The 20,963-nt window shown below is 40.6% G+C and overlaps 1 protein-coding gene across 1 annotated transcript in view; it reads left to right on the top strand.

Annotated features, from left to right (window-relative positions):
- Window positions 1–6,662, top strand: part of ppip5k1b (diphosphoinositol pentakisphosphate kinase 1b) — a 35,384-nt gene extending 28,722 nt beyond the window's left edge. The window contains 3 exon segments of the mRNA XM_026364865.2: window positions 2,642–2,779; window positions 2,932–3,045; window positions 4,466–6,662. Coding sequence (XP_026220650.1) covers window positions 2,642–2,779; window positions 2,932–3,045; window positions 4,466–4,557 — 344 coding nt within the window. The 3' untranslated portion in view covers window positions 4,558–6,662.
- Window positions 6,663–20,963: the final 14,301 nt, after the last annotated feature.

Raw genomic sequence — 20,963 nt, 5'->3', positions numbered from 1 at the left:
ACCACCTGCACCACTGCCCCTACCACCTCCGCTTCCTGAAGACGTGGCTGATGTCGGGCCAAGAACTCCCTGAATCCCTCCACGGTCAGCTTACGTGCTCCCCCGCTCACGTTCAGCCATGTGGGGCAATGACAGCTGAGCTTTGCACTGTATTTTATTGCAACCTTCTGTTTTTTTGCAACCTGGTCCTTCATCTGCTGCTTTTCCTTTAATTTCAAATAATTACAGTTGCAAGATAAAGTAAGTGACTTAAGTGGGTTGGTTCAATAAAGACACAGAGACAGGACAGACAAACATCAAATTACATTTCATGACCGATTTCTGCAGAAAAACAGGAACTTGCACTTTTAACTCTCACTTACTTTTTCTTGCAACTGTACATCTGCAGCTCTGCTCCATTTCATGTTCAGCTCGACATGTGTTTTGTTACTCCGCATGTCAATGAATGCAACAGTGACTTTTAAAGTAGAAAACGTGACTATTTCACTTTCATTTTTCAGGTCAGCACGTATTTAATTTAAAGTAGAACTTGATCTCAGACATGTCACGTGTTGGTTGACGGCTGTACCAGGATACACATAGTAAAAAAGGGCGGAAAAGGTAATACAGGCACAAGCAGTTGGAGGTTTTTGTCTCATGGGTAAAAAAAAAAAGGTTTTTCCAGCAGACAAGAAAATATAATGCATGACACAGCTTTGCCTACTACATTTACCCACTACCTAACAGACAATATCAGGTTTATTTGATGGATGAGTTGTTGTTAGCAAATCGCCCAAATTTCTGATTGGATTTGATTTATGTTTGCGGCCCAGGATGGGTCTTTAAAAATATTTCAGCGTCAGTTTTGTTGACAAATGGTTTAAGTTTTCCTCCAATTTCCAGAAAAGAAAAATTACATTTATGTTTCTGTATGTCTTTGTGTAAATGTAAATGCAAATATTAGGGGGATTAAGAGTATGTGGTACAAAGCCTAAGTGAGAGCATGGTGTTTTTTATCTGCTAAATCTGTTTCCGCTGCACTTGTTAGGTTTTGTTTTTTAACATCGTGTTCCCATCCACTATTTTATACATATCATTTCAAAATGTAAAGACTTGAGTGAATACGCACGAAGATAAAAACAAGTCACCTGCATATTCAAGTTCTTGAAACTGGAACATACAACTTCTTAGTTTACTGTGACTTTAGTTCTGTTGTCTCCCCTGTGCTCTTTTTTTACTGACATATTTTTAAGTAAAAAAGCTTCATTATGGCATATTTCCATTTGTGCATGAGTTTCTAAACATTAGAATCTGCTCAAGGAAGGAAATGTCTTTACATACGTAGTGGGTGGACACTTGATCGCCACTTTATAATATAGTTTTTAATCTAACTGCATCCTGCTTGTACAGAAAATAAAACTGGACACTTGTTCATTAATGAACGCTCTCTGTGGACCAGAGCTCAACTGAGATTCCAACAGTGCTCACAAAATGTGCTTCTTATCCAGCTGGTAGATATTTAAACGTTGAAAGATTTGGGTCATCATCTCCTTTCTCTAATTTTAAGTGGTCGTCTGTGTTTCTGGTGCACGTCTTGGCACATTCTGTCGACTTAATGGAGCCATGCAATTGTTCTTAGCCGTCAGCAGAGACGACTGTAATAAGACACAGATGTTTTTATTTGCTACAGAGTCGAGAAGATGTTTTTTGGCATTGTCACATTGACTTTTATCACTTTCTCTTTGCTGTTTAAATAATATTGTGCTTCCATTCCCCCCCTCCTCCTGTCTTGTGTTGGTTAATGGTTGAGTGAATGGTGCAGTGTAGCATTCGTGTTTTCTGCTCCCACTGCATCTGGTGTGTGAGCTGAATTTGATATCCATATGAAGAGGCTGCAGCAAAGATGGAAGGAGAGAAATGTGACGAATACCATCCTCTTACAAGTTTATATAACCCGTTCTTTATTAGACTGAGGGAACAAATCTGAAGAGCACAGTCAAACTTGTAAATAAAAATCTTTGTTTGTGGAGCTACTGTACCAAAAACACTTTCTCCTAAGGCTTTGTAATATCAGTTTCAGCCAAAGCGGGGATCATATTTCTTTTTCATATTACGTAGTTATCTTGGCCAACTTCAAGCAGCTGTTACAGCAGCTGTCTGATTCAACCTGCCTCTCCACTCCTGCTCTTTGGAGTTGTAGTTTTATAATCAGATTATAGGCTAGAGTGGGGGGAGGAGCAATTTAGTTTGCTCTACAAACCATTTAAAACATTTTTTCCATCAATCATAAAAGGGTTTGTGTTATATTACACACAAATGATCCCATGAGAAACATTAACACTGAGCTACTCGGTTACGTATCACCTGGGGAAATTCGTGTCTTGACCTCTCAAGGTGTCGCCTGTCTGTAAATGCAGTTCGTTCTGCTTGTGTTGTTATATTAGATCACTTGGTTTATATAATGGCTATGAACACGTGTCGTCGTAGCACATTAGTCATGGAGATATTCAAGGCTGACCAGCATGCTCTCTGGAGAAGTGGATGAATTGAACCAACCTCCATTCCCTTGTTTTTAATGTTGTTTCTACATCATTGTTTGTAAGCTGCACTTCTCATTTTCTGTCTAGTTGTTCAATGAGCTGTGTTCCTGTCTCCACTGCAGGTTTTGAAGGCTGCTCCATGGTTCCCTCTATCTACCCACTGGAGACGCTGCACAACTTGCTCTCATTGAAGCAGGTGGAAGAGTTTCTCAGCAGGGTGTGTGAGAGCAGCGGCGAGGCCCACACCAAAACCATGAAAGGTACCTGGAGGTCTCAACTGTGAAGCAGCAGATACGATTAACTCACAGAATCTTTTCTACCTATTGTTGACACCATGACTGTATTAAGTAAGTTCAGGTTCAGTATATATAACATTTGGAAGCTGGTCTTAACATGCTCTATCTTTATTCAGCACTCTCCGGACTCTTCGACTCTCAGAGCCAAACGTGTCTCTACAGCCCCCAGCAGCCTCTGTCGTCCTCCGAGTCGGAGACGTCCCTTCGACCGCCCAGCCAGTCTCTATGGCGTGAGTGTTTCACTGGTGTTAAACAACACACTGACACCTTTTAATCTCTTCTGATAAATGTCCCCAGTTAGTTATCAGGAGATTAGGACCAAAATAAGTCAAATACATATTTATTAATATGCTTTTGGCCAACGAGTCGCTATCGCTGTCAGAACAAGGCTTTTAATCCTCAGCTCTTCCAGCAGAGCTGCACTGGGCATCTCCCATGTGCAAAAATGAGTAACTGTAAGAAATGGAAGCAGGCTGTGTGCATCCTCAGCAAAACCTTGATGAAGATGAAAAGCCCACATTCAGCATGTCCTTCCTGTTGAAGGCAGCAGATGTGACCTGATAGGCACTTATTTATCTGCAACGTGCTTACAGATAGTAACTGAATCATAAAGGTCACACATTCAGTCTCACATCAGCTGAAGGGTATGAATGTCCTTAAACCACATATTTACATTGTTATTCTAATTTAACTTTTCAAATTACATAATAATTGATATTTAATTCAGAGAACAGCAGCACGTTATTTAATTTGAGGAGCTGGAACCAGTAAATATCTGTTTTGTTTTTTAACATTTATGTTTTGTCAGTCAACTAACCAATCGATTAATGAATCAATGAACTGTTTCAGCACTCTGAACACCAACCTGAGCAGCCATTTTAAGTTTCTCTGGGTAAGAGCATCGTCTGAAACGACTGAAGTATGCATTTAAGACTATGGGATGTGGGCTTTCCATGACTGTTCTGCATTCTTGCAAAGTCAGCTGTGTTTTTGTAAACACTACTAAATAACTATCGGAATCATGATCGGGTATAAAACTTGAGTAAAACAGGGCTTTGGAGAGAACATCGCATCCTCTTTAACAACCCGTTCACTCCTCTAATGTCACCCTGCTCTTTTAACTCTTTGTCTCCTCATTTCATCTCTGGGTGGCGACGTGATTCACTTACACTCTTGTTGATTAATGAAGCCTCTGCTCTCAGATGTGGTTTTACTTATTTTCTTTATTTTAGTGTTGATCTCTCTTTGTCTTAATCCCACGTCGTTGCTACGTCCTGCAGATCTGGTTTAAGAGCTCATTTGACCATGTTTATCACTCAATCTACAGGTTTAATTCATATTAATTTGTAAGACTGTACTCTCGTGAAATGTATCATGATTTGATTTTGATTTAAAAAAACAGAAAAACTGTTGTAAGGTTCTCCACGGCAACAAAAGATAAAGTGGTGCTGGGATGACGCTGTTATTTTCCTGTTTTTATAGCACATCACTCCTCCCCGTGTTCACTTTGTGTCCCTTCACGTGACGCACATACAATAACACTCCAGGACTTTCTGAGTGGAAAGTCTGACAAAGTCTTGAAACAGCCTGGGATGTGAATGATCTACAAGATAATTGACTGAACTTGCTTTTCTTTTTTTTTATGTTAAGATGGCAGCGTCCCTTCCAGTGCTGTATCCAGTGCAGGACCCTCCTCCCCAATCACAGAGTGTTCTGCGCTGAACTTTAGCTTCAGTGAGTAGACAGACTGAAAAACACAAGGACCTGTGGGTTTCCAAGTCCTCTGTCCCACTGCTCACATTCACCGGAGGATTCGGTGATTCGGGAGAGAGGCCACTCTGCCTCAGGTTTTCTAAACACCCACATTGTAAAGACTCTTCAGCTGCACCCCGACTGCGGCTCCACGCGGCCACACCTTTCCTCTCGTGTGTGGTGACAGTGGACCTTCGTGACTGCACCCGTCCTCTTCATGTGTAAACCAGCTCCGACTGAGCAGCACTGTATTGAGCAAACATCCACACAAGTTGTGCCTGTGGTTTGGTTTGAATGCTGCTTTGAACCCAAATGCCATTTTACAGAGTCTTTCACGCACCAGCTGCCTCATTTCTGACCTTATCTGCCGACATTTACCGCTGAAATACACTAGACCGTGAGTCAAAGTGTCAGCCGTCACTGATTCACGGTGAATTTACAAAAAGTTGCTCATGCTTTATTTTTTCTCCACTCACCCTGAAACAAAAAGGACTGCTGCTTTAGAAATACAAGTGAAACTGAGTGACTGCTTTGACTTGGTTTGGTTGTTCAGCAGCAAATGCCTGAGGAGAAGGTTAAGCCTTAAGTTTAAATACCTTTATTTACAGTTAGTGGAGATTAATACCACTCTCGTGTCTGTCTGTTCAATCTGTAGCTAGAGCCAGCAGCTGGTTAGGTTATAGCACCGGGGTCGACAGCCCTGGTCCTAAAGATCATAGGCAACAAAACATTTCCTCTAATTAACATGTTGTATCTCGTTTGTTTAGTTTATTTTAGTTAACAGAGAAGCTGCAGCTGGATTTAGCTTCATATTTAGCACAGACATGACAGTCGTTGATACACCAAAGAAAGTTTGAATGAAGGAAGTGTGTGTATTTCCCCAAATCCTTTCACTGTGCACGCCTGGTCTAAAACGAATAGAGGTCGTTCTGTCCTGCTGTCATCTACTAAGACGTCTTTGTTGACTTTTATCATTTCAGATCTTCTGGAGGGGTTTGGTTATCATTTTAAATCATGTAGTGGTGACACCCGCTAATCTGAGTTTTTAGTTTACTTCATACAGTACAACCAAAACAACAGGACTCCAAATGTGTGTTTTTTATTAAATACAGGTATTTGTGAAATGTAAAAATCAAACCAGCTTGATCAAAGTGTGTGAATCTTTTCTATCTGTCTGCTGTTTAATGGAAACATAAATTATGTGTAAATGTGACTTTAAATAATTTGCAAGAGAAATATGAAAGTCAGAGTATTTATACACATTTTGGGTTTCCTGCTGTATTTTATTGCCTTTTGAATTTTGGGGGTTTAAAAATCAAATTTGATTTCAATAAAAATTATTATAGATTGATTTTAGAATTAAAGGTAAAAACCACTTGATTAAGTTAATATAAGTGTACTTTTAGATAATGATGCCTACCTGAATACTGCAGTTTTCTAGATTTTCTCTATTGAAGATCAGTCCAAACTCTTTAATACTCACCACACCAAACTATTATGTATATGATCATATACATGTGACTGAACTGGGAGTCAATGCACTTTCAATGTGACACAGTGTTGAATGTAAAGGTCGCATTACTTTAAATCTCCAAAGAAATACTTTTACTATTGTTGCCAAAACTTGCAGAGTTACAGCTCTATCAAAAAACAATGACTTACAGTTTTATATTTATATAAATATATATAAATAGAGTGCAGTAATTATGGGCATTAAGTTCAGACAGCACCGTCTGCAGCATCAAAACACAGGGAGAATAAAGAATAAACCAGCTCCATGCTAATTTCCAACATGTTAAATTGAAAATAAAGTCACCCTCAGCATCTGGGAACAGATGTACAAGAATCCCGTAAAGAGGTTTCTCTTGGGTTGGTTGATGCAGGTGGTTTTATTAGTGTATTTATGTGATAATTTAATGTGCTATTTAATGACGATACAAGCCGAACAGACTTGTGACGAGTTTGGCTGCTGGAGAACAGTGTTGAGGTTTCGTTGTGTCAGATCTGTAACGTGTTGTGCTCCATCTCTTGAGGTTCGGGTCGGGACGTGATGTTGGAGAAGTGGTAATAAAACCATTAAAGAGCGTGAAACCATTGTTCAGTGTGTTATCAAGCGCAGCAAATCACAAGTGATCACACCTGCTAAACGGATGGGGTGTGTGTGTGTGTTTGTGTGTGTGTGTGTGTGTGTGTGTGTGTGTGTGTGTGTGTGGTTATAATTGTGCACACCAGCTTTTACTTGTGATAGTTAAGGTTGGACTAACGGGTTAAGGAATGCATCCTGTCAATGAGAGTGTGTGTGGGTGTGTGTCTGTTAATGTCCCACGGTCCAGACACATAAGCCTTTTGTTGCTCGATAAACAAAGCTCCTTGTCACTGCTCTGCCAACACACACCTCTCCTCTGTCTCCTTCCTTTTTCCCTCCCCTGTGACTCGACGCTCTTCTTCATCCTCCACCTTCTTTTGATTTTCAACCTTTCTCTCTTCTGTTCTTCTTTAGTTGTTTCCTCCTCTTTACTCGCCTCTTGTTTTCACATCATCTCATTGTGTCTCTTCCCCTCCTCTCCTACTTTTAGCTCCTCACAATCTATCCTCACCTTCCCTTTGTTTCCTTTATGTCTTCTGCTTGTTTCCTTTGCCCCACCCTGTTCTTCTTCTCTCATCATGTCTTTGTTTTCTTTCATCTGTCTTTTCTTTTTCACTCCTCATCTCTTCTGTTCTTTTCTCCTCTCCTCACCTTGTTACCTTGTGTTGTTTACTTTTACTTTTCCTCTCCTCTCCTTGTCTTCTCACCTATTTCTCACCTCTCCTCGTTTCCTTTCCTCTCCTTGGCTCCCTTTTTCTCCTTGCCTCTCCCCTTTTTGCTTCCTCTGCTCCTTGTTTCATTTCCTCTCGTCATCTCTTATTCTTTTCTCCTCACCTTAGACCCTCTCCCTCTTTAAGCTGCTCTTCTTTAACACCTCATTTTCATTTTCTAACTTCACCTCCTCTCCTCATGTGTCCCACCATCCTATTTCCAGTTAATTGTCTTGTTCTCTCTTTCTTATCTCCTTTTAGTGTCTTTGTCACCATCTTTACCATCGTCTCCTCCTGTCTGTTCCACCGACTTTACTTTCCTACTTCCCTCTACTATCATCTCCTCTTCCCCTCCGCTGACTCTCCTCTCTCTCCAAATGGCTTTTAAGAATACTGATGATTCATGCCTCCTCCTATTGCTCCCATGTGTTGCCATGGCGACGCCCCCAGATGTAATTGACTCCTCCTGAGCGGGCGTTTGGTGAACAGAGAGAGAGAGGGCGACACACAGACAGAGACCGCAGACTCACCGGAAGCCAAACGCTGATGTCATTCATTCTGTCTGGATGGCAAGTCTTTTTCTCAGGCTTGTTTTTTTCCTATGTTCACACATGAAATGTCCATTCATTCAACTCACACACACACACACACACACACACACACACACACACACACACACACACACACACACACACACTCTTTATCTACAAGCACACTGTCTTTTTGTTGCTTCAGTACAAACTAGACAGTATTTTTCCCAAGGTGAGCTCCGATTGGCTGCACGTAGATTTGTGACCTTTGTCAAACTCAAACCAGAAGCACAATCAAGAAAAAAGAATTTTCACTGGCTAAAAATGTGTAAAAGCTCAGTTTTAAGATGTGATGTGACTTCAAGATGAGTTTTAATCTCTTAGATGAAGTGCAGGTAACAGCAAAATGCAGACACAGGTAGAATTACAGTAGATGAGATGGGATGTGTATGAAATGTGGGATTTAGCTAGACTAAAAGTATAAACTGCAAATAGCCCTGTGAATTGAACATAATCAAATTTTAATGTTAAAAGAGTCTTGAATTTGATGCAAATCTGTGAAATTGAGCTGCAGTGTTTTGGCACTTGAAGTGAAAAAAATAAAAATGCTGATGACTCATGCGTTGACCAGTTTGAAACCACTGGGCAGTGTTCACAGGCTGAGTGTGTGACTCAGTCAGGGCAAATATACAGTTAAAAGAGGCCTCATCTGTGCTGCTGGGCCTGAAGATTCATTTCTTGTATATTTCATTTGGTCAAACTATTCAGCCTGGAAAGTTTAACCATGCACTGAGATTTACAAATCGTTTCCAGCCTGCTCTAAAAATCCATTTGGCCTTTCAGCTTGTATTTAAGTCACATTTCTTTTACATGTGCATTTTCAACTGTGGGAGGTCACAGTGTCCTTTCCTCCTACTGTTCAGCAACTTCAGCTTGCAGTCAGCTAATTCCCTAAAATAAAAATGTTAATGCACAGAGCGAGAAGTGGGAGGGAAAGACGGGAGAGCAGACTAACTATTAGTCGTGCTGATGAGAGAATTACCCTCATCTAGTCTCCGTGCCAACCCGGCAGAGAGGCAGGAAGGTGTCCAGTTAGACTTTCGGTGCCACCTCAGCACGCTCACACTCCCAACTCCCCCATCACCCTCTTCTGAAGTCAAAACACATTGTCATGGTAACGAGGGAGGGATGGGAGCAGTTGTGCTCGGCAGTGTGTGGACTAGGAGACACTAGCTGCATGTAGTGCAACAGTAAAGCATCGGAGGTTAGTGAACATCAACATCGTTCTTTCTTTCTTTCGTTTTTCTTCTTCGTCCTGTGCAGACAGAAAAACAGACACTTGAGGCTGACACGCTAACTGCCGAGGAGCAGTGACACGAGAGACAAAGATAAATTAGGAGCCATTCATCACTGGCTGAAGTGAAAGCATCAGGCTGTAGGTGTGGATCCATCAGAGTTAATTTGGAGACCAAGTGTATCTGTCGCTCATCTCCCCAGAGAGTGTGTAATTTTATTTATTTATTTTTAAGAGCTTAGTAGTAGTTCAGTCGTTTCCTTTCCCCACAGCTACGTAGGAGTTTTGTAAAAAGTCAAATGGAAACTGGGAAAGTTCTTTTGACTGGAGTGAGAATTGAGCAGTGCTGCTTCTAATGGCTCCAACAGCAACAGAAACCTAATCTGATTCTTCTTGTTTGTACCAACAATGTAGGACTTGGCCGTGACAGCCAAGAATTTTAACTTGCTAAAAATTATTATGTAAAGTAAGTTGCTGTTATTATTTCAGAGTTCAGAAACTAACAGCAACATAATTCAGGAGACGTTGAAACTGAATAACAACGTAAGATGCATATTTGTTTCATTATGGGTATTTTTTCTATTTCTACGAGTTCATCTGAGGCTTTGTTTTCATTGGATTTTCACATTTTTCCACTAAGATAAATGTATTTTGATTCTGCCCATTGAGCCTTACACAGCGTCCCAGTAGGGGTTTCGTGTATCTTTACTTCTGGGCCATGCTAGCAGTGCAGCTGCAGGTGACGCCAGTGAATTGGTCACATTCAATGATTTAAAGGATCAATTCTGCTGTAAGTTTTCCTCAAGCACCGCAATGAGTTAACATTTGTAGTTTTAAAAGAAACTTCTCTAACTATAGATTGTTGTAAGAATTGTAATAAATTGAGTCATGCTTGAACTTTTCCTCTACAAAACATTTTTAAAGATTAGATGTTTGTATTCTGCACCAAATGCTAATGCTGTGTCTCCCACAGTCACAAGCATGGCTGTAAAAAGTCTTGTTAACGTCTGGTTGCTTACTGCTGTTTTGTCACTGATGGGGTTTCTGTCACTATATGACAGTATTAGAATTAGACACAGACAGTTGAAAGTGTGGTTAAAAACGATTACTTTAGGATATGTTAACAGTTTGAGGCTTTTGTTTCAGAGTGAGGAAACTGTCAGCAACTCCATCTGGGAGACACTTCAACTGAAGTAATAAGGTAAGAACTATTTATTAATATAATGTCTTATGTATTTTATGAAAATAAAAACTAAACTAAACTAAACTAAGACTCTAAAGCAATGTCAGTAACACAGTGTCAGGCTTGTGCTGATGCAGTATAGGAAGTTTATAATGACCATTTTTTGCCTTTTTTCAGAAGTTGTTGGCAAAATAGTGACAAACACACCACTACTAACACATCAAAATGAAATTTGACTAATATTAACAATGCAATTAATTTAGAGATATAGAGGGTAGTGTAGTACACTTTATACTACATCTGCCAACAAAGTTCTGCAGGTGTTTTCTCATAGACCTAAAATTTTTCAAGTAGACAAACTGATGATAAATAAGCTGATGAAGTTTAGTTCATCCTCTGGTGGCCATGAATGTCTGACCAAATTTTATGATCATTTTTGATTAATTGCATTTCAAGACTAAAATGGTGGACAAACCAAGAAGTCACAATGGTACCATGGCTAAATATCTAATGTTATATTCAGTTAATTTGTGCTTTAATGTTGTAGCTGAACGTGAACACGTTCTGTAGATAGATTTAAAATCAGCCTCAAATCAACATCTAGCCTCTAAAGTCAGACGGACTCTATGGTTAAAACCCATTTTCTGCACAGAACTACAGTAAACAGCAGAGAGCAAATTACTGTTGAACTGCTTTTACTGGAACAGAAGCAAATCGCTGTTTGTCCACCAGCTGGAACTAATCACAGTTAATGAAAACATCCAAAGCCACTTTCAGACCACAAAGGTCAGTGTTGATTCATATTCAGTAGATCTTTTTTATCAAATGTTCACTCAGATCATAAATTATATTCATGTGCTGTCTTTGTTCTCACAAAACTCTGCAACGGAGAAACCCAGTGATGTGGTGTTAAACAAGGAAAACACACTTCAGTAAATCTGTTGAAGAGCCTGACGGCTGATGTCTGAAATGCACGACGCCCGGAGCTGCTTCAGTTACCGTGAAATACAGAGTGACTTAGCAGATTTACTGAATGTCTAATGTTTTTAAGTCTAACCTCAATCTATTTCCATTTCAAAGTGAATACAGCAGATCATGTAGAGGAAATTTAACTAAATATAAACTCCCCTAAATCGATCAGAAATGTTGAGCATAACAAAACCAACCAACATAGAGCAGTCAGTTAATGCAGTGTGTGGCTTTATTGCGTCTAAGATCACACTGTCCAAACACTGGTGGATAGTAATAAAACTTTGTACAGACATTTGTGGTCCCAAAAGGATGAATCCTACAATTCGTGAGTAGTTTTAAAAATGTCTCAACAACTGTTTTAATGTAAGTTTGGTCCAAACGTTGAAATTCTCCATCAGGAACAAAAAACTTGATCAACAGATCATTTATAAACCTTTTGGTAAATGTCCAATATTCTTCTATAACTATACAGTCTGAATGTAACCAACGTAGACAGTAATTAATGCTGCATTTACAGACGAATGTTGATGCGGGAACTGTCAAACTGACCATTTCGATTTTTTATACACTTTCACGTTATTTAGTTTTAGCTTCTGCTTTACAATTCTGTCTTTCAAATAACTGAATTTATTTGAAGTGAATTATATTACGGTTTAGTATTGGTCGGTTCACCACTTCACATCCAGACTAACATATCTCAGCTGGACTGCTGTAACACGTCACTAGATCTGTTATATTTAATTTATTTAAATGATTTTTCTCCAATACGTGTGTTTATGATTAAATATGTGCAAAACTAATGACAGAATGGAATAGTGTATAGAAAAGCTGTAACACATACAACGAGCTGTAAAGAGACACAAACATCACCCACGACAAATGTAGATTTAAATGTATTTTAATAGATGATCACCAGGCTGTTTCCCTTTTACAATGAATCTGCAGTAGTTCTACTTTTGCCAGTTAAAGAGACAGAGATATTGAATATTGCGCTGAGGAAGAAAAACATAACTAAGATTATTACAATGCAAAAAGAGAGAAAATCAAACAGAACTATCAATACAGCATCTTCTTAACAACATGTTAATAGGGCAAACAATAAAAGCACAGCCCAGTATTATATTACTGTAGGTCATTTCAGTACCAGTTAAGACAATTAGCATTTTTCAAATATACCTCTTTAAAATAGCATTGTATTTTTTTATTTTCATGTTAAACAATTACATTCAGGATTATAACTAAATAAATCACATGCAGAAAGATTAGATGGATGGATGACACCATATTGTGATCAAATGATATCTTCATTTAATGCAGATATGGCAATGAGGTTGAACTGAAAGATGCACTTTTCTCATTCTGGATCTTCAGCGTTTTATGTAGTTTGCTTGGTCTAAGGAGTAGTTAGCAGTTTCGACCATAGTGTCACTAAAATCAGCTAAAATGAACAGTTATCACAAGAAGGATAGTTTCTTATATCTTTCAGATTTGTTTTTGTTGTTTTTTTCTAGAGCGATATGTACAAGTCTGTGCACAGTACATAAGTGTACATGTAGCATTTGTTTAATTTAATTGATGGTTTTTGAGTCTACATGTGTTTCAAGTCATATTCAGGAAAAGGAAAGTTGCAGCTATAGTTGGTACTATTTCTGTTACTGTTAATGTGTTGATGGGATCTTCGTTTAAAAGTCAAACCTTTCTCCTCCTTTGGAACAGAACCATAACTGTGTACAGTAAATGGTGTCTGCCTGCGTCCTCTGCTACCTTAAAGTTTTCCTTTATTTTTTTTGTCTATCGTTTTGATCCAGCAGCATTCGTATGGTAGTACCAACTCTACATTCAGAAAAATAGATCTCCTGTATAGTGCATTCAACTAATAACATAGTCACACAGTTCCATATTGAAGAATTCACAGCGTTTTACTGACGCCTTGAAAATTCTCAAGACCCGATATTTGGAGTCTGCCAACTTAAAAACATTTTTCAAGACTATCAGACCATCCGTAAAAATCTGATCTGAACGTTAAAAAGCTTCATTTAGACACATTTCATGCAGCATCAAAGAAGGAGTGAAAAGGACTTTTTGCTCGGTCATTTCACAAACATTTAGGTCTGAATTGAAAGGAGTTATTTTTAACTCTGTCTCCTGTGTCTGCATATTGTAAAGGGCCCTTCCCTTAATCAGCTCCCTCCAGACTAAGGTGTGTGTGTGTGTACTTGTGCGTACCCAGCTATTTAATATACAACCTCCGTCAAACTCAAAAATTCTCCCACAGTGGGAAAACAAAAAGATGTCTGCCTCTGAAACATCACAAGAAATGAGATGCATATCAAGGCATACACTGTGCATAATGTCAGAGTATTATGCTAAAGAAAGGAACAAAATCATTCAGTGCCAACATTATGAATCAACAACCTCTGATTTAAAAGTAAGGGAGCACAGGCAGAACAAGGAGCACAGAGCATAGAAGACGAGCTTTAAAGCAGTGTGAGTGTTTCACAGGGAAAGAAAATGGCACTGGTCCCAGGCTAGCACAAGTTGACAAAACGCTCTAGCCTTCTGAGGAGGTTCTTCCACATTTAGAATCAGACTGAGGTAAAGAATTGAGTGCAAGCGGAGGGTTAGCCCTGCTTTTGATTGGCAACAGCAATCAGTGAATCATCAATAGCTCTGGAAATCCAAGCCGGCCCTGCCTCATGCAGCCCGGTCCGTCCCTTAGCTTTAAATCATAGGTCAAATCAAAACAAAAAATCAGAGCAAAGATAACGAGCAGAGATGTATTTCTTATTTAGACAAAAATATGAAGTAAAATAAAAAAACAGCAAAAGTTTAGAGAAAATAAACCCAGAAGTAATTGCGAACATTAATCTTTCACTTTACAAGTTCAGACATAAATGAACAATAAAACGCTTTATGTAAATTTATCGTGAGCATGAGCTGCTCTCGTGTCTAACTGTGAACAAGCAGAAAGACCTTTCACACTGCAACAGGAAAAAAAAAAACCCTCACACGCCACCTAGAGAAACAAACCATGCTGCGTTTATAAAAACAGCTAGTCGGTGTGTATCGTAGACTCACACACACGCACAAAACGACTTCTAAAGCATTCCTACTTTATAACTGCGTCCAGTACAATCAGAATCATCACATTCATGCTCATTTTACAAACATTACTCTGGGATTAATATTAGATAAACTCTTCGTATTAAGATACCATCCCTCAATCACGGCAACCTCAGTTTCTTGTACATAATTTTATATTACAATGAAAAGTTATTTTCTGCTACTACCTGCTCTGTGCTTCAACTACAAACAAAAAAACCAGGCTTCTGAACTCTCCCGCCTCAGAAAAGTGCATTCCTATTTGGTGTAAAACCTTACTCAAAGACATTCATATTGGTTGAAAGGTTTGAACAGTTAATTAGATTATACAGCTCCAAAGTCGGAATAATGTGTTTTATTAATGTGTGTCCTGGGTTTGTGTGCACTGTATGAATTGATTGGTCCTCAAAGTTGTATACTTGATTTACCCTGGTTTCTGGCTCTGATTCAAAATGGCTGACGTGTCCTTAAAATATCCCCCTCTGTCCTAAACCACAAGCTAAAGGCACATGAAGAAGCCTCCTGTAACGCACTTCATTTGTTTTCCTGAAAAATAACCCCATTCATAAATAGAAATATTGCAGTTCTCGCTGGCCTATCGCGCCCTCTGAAGGGACAAACAGACGCGCTTCCGTTGCTACATTTCTTACAGGTCACTGCTTTAGTTTCCATCGCTTTGTGATACTGACAGATGGTAAAAATGTAGCTGAACAGGAGGAAATAACAGAAATGTTCGTTCTTCTCAAATGCTTGATCAAAAACATTGCATTTGCCTCAGGATCATAATTTGCTGCATCATCACAAAATATATAATTTATTGAACATAACCTCTGTAGTGACATAGAAAGAGTTACCCTATTAGTATACTGGAGTACATATAACCAACGAAGCCCATGAAAGACTTAAAGAACCATTACATCCAGCAGAGATATGATTAGAGTACAAACATTGTCCCTTTGCCTGATGTCTATTGAATTCACTTGAGCATAGATAGCCAAACAGTGTAGTAACCTAAGTAATCTGCACTATACTGCATTCCACACTTACAGGCCGGCTAAATTAAGGATTAACCCTATGCAGTTCTCTCTGAAACAGTCCGAGCTAAAATGCAAGCATCATGCACCAGCTAAGCTGTGAAAGCCAAGAAGAAAAATTTCAAACAGTGGCAACTTCAGGTACCTCCTAAAACGTCACGACAACTGACAAGAAAGATTTTTTTTTGTATTATTTTTACATCACATCCATTTATGTCTTATGAGTTATTCCAAACACTACTGTAGCATGAGCAGAATTACATAAGTACATATTTTGTAATGTGCACTGATGAAAGAGAACGCTTCAAAATACTGTAAGGAATGGAAAATCTACTTTTCTAAGAAATGATTGATCGCTGATTAACTTAGGATTTTGGAATTTATGATTTAGCCTTAGGTCTGTTGTGGCCCTTTGGATGAGAAATCTGTCACTTTGATTTAATTTCCAAGTTGATTGTGATTCGAGCTACCAGCGTAAGAACTACAAGTCACTAATCTATAGTTTACCTGTTGCATTATTCATTTGTGAGATACAGTAATTATGCCCATTAGTCTGTAAGATAAGAGGAAAAGAAAGCTATCAAGTGTGTTTGTTATTGACAATGCTTTTCATTTTTTACCACAACTGTTAGTGCTAGTAAAGTAGTATAAGACGTATGTTAGGGCAGACGGCAAACTCACAGGAGAAAACAAACATAAATGTACAGTATTACTTGCATGATAACCCCACTGTCACAGAAAGCATAAACCCAGAGTTTTGACTTTGATTTCAGCTAACGGAATCTAGAGTACTGAGGGCTGCAGCAAATGCATTTGAGACTAGTACCATGAGAGAGTGAGAAGCTTTGATGAAGCAGAGAGTGCGCTGTTCGCTCTCGCTCTACCTCCAGAGAGAACAAATGACAGGGACGGGGAGGATGGGAGGGGGCTTATGAAGCTCAGAACTCGATCTTGCAGGCAGGGAAGGACTCATCCTGCATCACTACAGTGCTGCTGGAGGCCAGAACCATGATGTTCAGGTCCTGCTGCCTCTCGTGTGTCTGTTGGTACCAGTCCCGGGTCACCTCTGTGTCGTGGGTCGGGATCAGCGTCACCTGATTGAAACATGAGATAGTTAGGATGCTTCCTCTCAGTCTATGTGATGAAGTTTAACGAAATTCAAGAATGGACAGTTCATCAATTCACTCCAACTACAGCGACACCACTTCCATGTCTGTACAGGTATTGTGTACCTGTACAGACATGGAAGTGGTGTCGACCTGCTGCAGTCAGCTGCAGCTATCTCAACTGAGGGAAAACACTACCTGGCTCTGTGCAGAGGTGACAAAGTCTGCCAACTAACATGCTTTAAAGCTTACTTAACTTTTTTTTTATCTCATTACAGACCTGACAGAGTGTAAATACCTGTAAATTGGAGCCCCACTGAGCTTTGCCCTCCAGTAGAGCATCCAGGACTCCACGACTTGGCTCTCCGCTGGCCGGGTCATTACCGCTCACTACATAGTAAGCAGCACGCACTCTCTTGAAGAATTCCTGGTCCACATTCTTGGCACTGCAGTGGTTGGGTACATAGGCCAGGTCAACATAGACAGGTGGTCCCGGTGGGACGGCTGAACTAGTTTTCTGTGAGTTGTTACCTGAAGGAAATCGGGGTCACAAACCAACATTAGTGTATTAGTGTAGTTTACAACTGCAATCAGGTCTCTGTTGCTGATCAAACAACGTAACACCTAGCCTAAGAAAAAGTATTTGAACCATTTGAAATTTTGTGGTTTCTGCATTAATTTGTCTAAAACACGATCTGATCTTCATCTAAATCAAATTTTGCCTAAAATAATAAAACAAAAAAAGAAATCGGATCTTTCAGTGGTGAAAGTATGTGAACCCTTGGAATTAACTGGTACTTTTCTTTTCCAGTCATGTTAAACCTTCTTAACAGCACAATTTTTAATAATGTCTGAACCTGGCATTATCACCAGCAGACTCAGTCAAAAGATCTAATATCCTGTTTCTCAAACGCGATCCTAAAGGCTCTGGAAATGTAGTTATTAAGGTAAGGTACATAATCGACAAAGCCAAATAGCTTGCATAGAAAGTGTAATCCACTTTGTTTCCACTGTGCAGTTCTTCATAGGGCTGCTAATGTAAAATCACTGATAAGCAAATGTTTTGTGATGCAGGCTGGAAAGAACTTAACACACCAGCACTGTTCTTGACACCATTGACCAGGCCTTTCCCTGGATTGAGGATCTCACTCCTGGAGCCTTGAGTCTCAGACATCTTGATCAGTCTGGAACTTCTCTCTGTGTCCTTCCTCTTGAGGGAGGCGGATCGTGGTGAGGGGGACTCCTTAGTCTGCTTCACTGGAGTAGAGGACCTCTTCCTGACTTCTCCCTTTCGAGCAGGAGAGGCTGATTTGGTTTTGCTCTTTCTGAGACCTTTGGTGGTCTTGTGCTCTTTCTTGATAAGTTTCTCTGTGCTGTTGCGATCATTGAGAAGAGCTTCTGGATCTACCATGCACACATCCGGATGGGGAGGGTGAGGAAGAGGGTCCTTCATTGGTAAAGGGAGGGGATCGTGAGTCTTCTGAGCTGATCTTGGTGATGTAGGGTGATGGCCCCCTCCAGCTCCAGATGCAGATAATTTGTCTACGGGCAGATGTTCAGCATCTTCGTCTGAGTCCAGATTTCCTTCTGCTGTTATGGATGGACACTCCTCAGTTTCTGGAGGGACGTCAGAGTCCGACTGCGAAGGCAACGATTCGCTCACTGATGTCGGAGGCGTTTCCTCTCCAGCTAACGTCACAGCCAATCCAGATGACATGTCACCGGGCAGCTGGTGAGACTCCTGTCGAGCTTCTCCATGGTAAGTTGGTGTATGGTGGCGCCTATGCTTGTGCGACCTCCTCTTCACTGAGTGTTGGTCCTGATCATCCTCGTCCCCATCCTGGGAGTGGTCGCTGTGGCTGTCCTCCTCGCCATCATCACTGGAAAGCTGATGAGGACTGGGGTTGATGAATGATGGGGAAAGTTCGCCTTTACGATGTTTATATTCACAGGAGGAGTAGCCTGGAGGAGAGGCAGAGGAGGAGGTGGCTCCGGTGTTCAAATCAGAGGGACGAGGGATGTCTTCTGTACCGGCTGTTTCAGTTTGATAGGTATCCTTTGAACAGGCCATAGAGGTACCGTGGACACTGGCCATCCATTCCATCGCTTCCATTGCCTCCTCCTCCTCTTCCTCATCCTCATCATCACCATAACCTGGAGGAGGAGCACTTGGGAAGTCATCAGGTCTCTGTAGCAGCTCCCAATCAGATATGCTGCTCCTTCTCCTAACTTCTAATCTCTCTGAAGGTATATCCAACAGACTTTTCTCCTCTACACTTTCTGCTTCTCCTTCCTTCTGCAACTCTAACTTTTCAGACGTTTTGTGATCAGTTGTTTCTTTCTTCTCTTCTGTGCCGTCCTTACACGTCTTTTCTTCTACTTTCCTTCCCTCTGTTTTCTGTTTGACCTCAGTGTCTTTAGCAGCCTCTGTCTTTTCATCTTTTTTGCTTGGTTCTTTTTCTGCCACTATGGCGCTTTCCTTCAAAGGTAAAATTGCTCCGTTTGTCTTTTCTTCTCTTGCCTCTGGTGTTTTCTCATCTTTCTCTTTTTCCTCTTCCTTTCTGGACACATCTTTTATGGCACATAAGGTTATGCAAGCTCCACTATCACTTCGTGGTGTGACAGAGGCTGTCTGATGGATTGGTTGCACATCAGGTTTAGAGACAACAGTAGTAGAGGTGACTGTCTTGGCCTCTGTAGTATGTATGGCACTTTCTACCATGTATGACTCAGTTGTTGATGAAGGAGTCTCTTTTTGCTCAGCCACTTTTGTTTTTTCACATTCAATGCGACATGGTAGGGTGCTGTCCTCCATTTCAAGTGTATCAGGCTCGTCATCTTCTGCTGACCCTTGGGACACCCTTTCAGAGGAGTCAGCCCTTTGAAGGGGAAAGACATCAAAGTGAACCTCTGACGTCGATAAACTCACTGATGCCTTTACTGGTTCAGTACTTTGTGGAGACTGTGCTGTAGTGGATGTTGTAACCTTAGTTTCCAGCATATAAAAACTATCAGTGCTCAACTTGGTGTCAGTTTCATGTGGTTTGATAGCACTTTGAGCTTCATTTTGTTTGGCAGCTGTAGATGAGACTGGGAGTGGTTTGGTCTCTTCAAACTGAGTAGGTAAAGAGGATTTTGTTGCAGGTTTCATTGTCACCTCCATGTACTCATCTCTCTGAAATCCACCAAAGCAGGAGCTTGTAGAAGCCATTGTGGTTGACGGCTCCTCTTTGACTAGTGGCACTTTAGAGCTTGATGTTGTCATATTTTCAACTTTATCTCCAAACTGCTGGCTCAAGAGGGCAGAAGCTGAGGATGAGGACGAGTATGTGGTGGAGGAGTATGATGAAGTAGAGTATGTTAAAGTGGTGTATGTGCAAGCTGATATAGTAGTTGCCTCATGTTTTGTGGCGATATCTGGGCAATGTCTCTCAACTAGAGTTTCCTCTTGGATGTCTCTTTGGCTGTAATACTTATCATCACTTAGCTTGGATAGCTGGGCTGCATCTGTGTGCATGAGGGTTTCTTGCTTTTCCTCTCTCAGGTCGACTGGACTCCCCTCACTGTAAAAATGCTCAGAATAACCTCCGGGTTGTCTCTGTCCGATATCAGCATAGCTGCTTGTTTGTGGAGGTAAGGGACTAGATGTAATCTTGGACTCTGAATGATCAGGTGGCAAAGGGCTGCCTGTCAAGCTGCTTGTGGAAGCTGGTTGATAAGTTTCCTTGGTCAAAAAGCTTGGCGATACCGATGCTTTGTCTTCCTCTTCTTTTTTTGACTGTAGCACTTCAGATGAGGATGAGGTTACATCTGCCGATGACAACCTTCTCTCAGTGGTTGGTTCGGGAGACAAATGTTTTTTGTCTGTGTCCTCTGCTTGCTTTGTCTCAGGAAGGTTTGAGGTATCTGGTCTAGCAAAGCTGCTCGGGTCTATTTTCAGAGCCCCTGCACCTGATGTTGGAGTTGTTTTACCTACATCTTCACTGTCTGTCTCAGGGGGTTTAACTGTGGCTGCATCATGTTCTTTGAGTGGTTCTGTTTCAGGAGATGGTGGTATTTTACTTTTATCTTCTGTGTCTGTCTCTGAGACTTCAGGTGTTGGTTTACTCACCGTTTCCTCTTTAAGGAAGCTTGAATCAGGCACTGGAGACTTTTTATTTGAGTCTTCCACCTCTGCTAACTTCCCACTATCATCAGAGCTACGTCTGCACATTTCTTTTTCAGACTTTTCTCTGGCACCCTTTTCTATATCTATATCACTTAACTCCTCCTCCTCTTCCTCTTCCTCCTCTTCATCCTCCTCCTCATCTTCCTCGTCATCATCATCCACATTGAAATCCTCTCCCTCTACAAGTAATCTTTTATCTATTAGGCTCCCT

This window comes from Anabas testudineus, chromosome 6, assembly GCF_900324465.2.
Source record: "Anabas testudineus chromosome 6, fAnaTes1.2, whole genome shotgun sequence".
NCBI lineage: Eukaryota > Metazoa > Chordata > Actinopteri > Anabantiformes > Anabantidae > Anabas > Anabas testudineus.
This window is presented reverse-complemented; position numbering and strand designations above follow the sequence as displayed.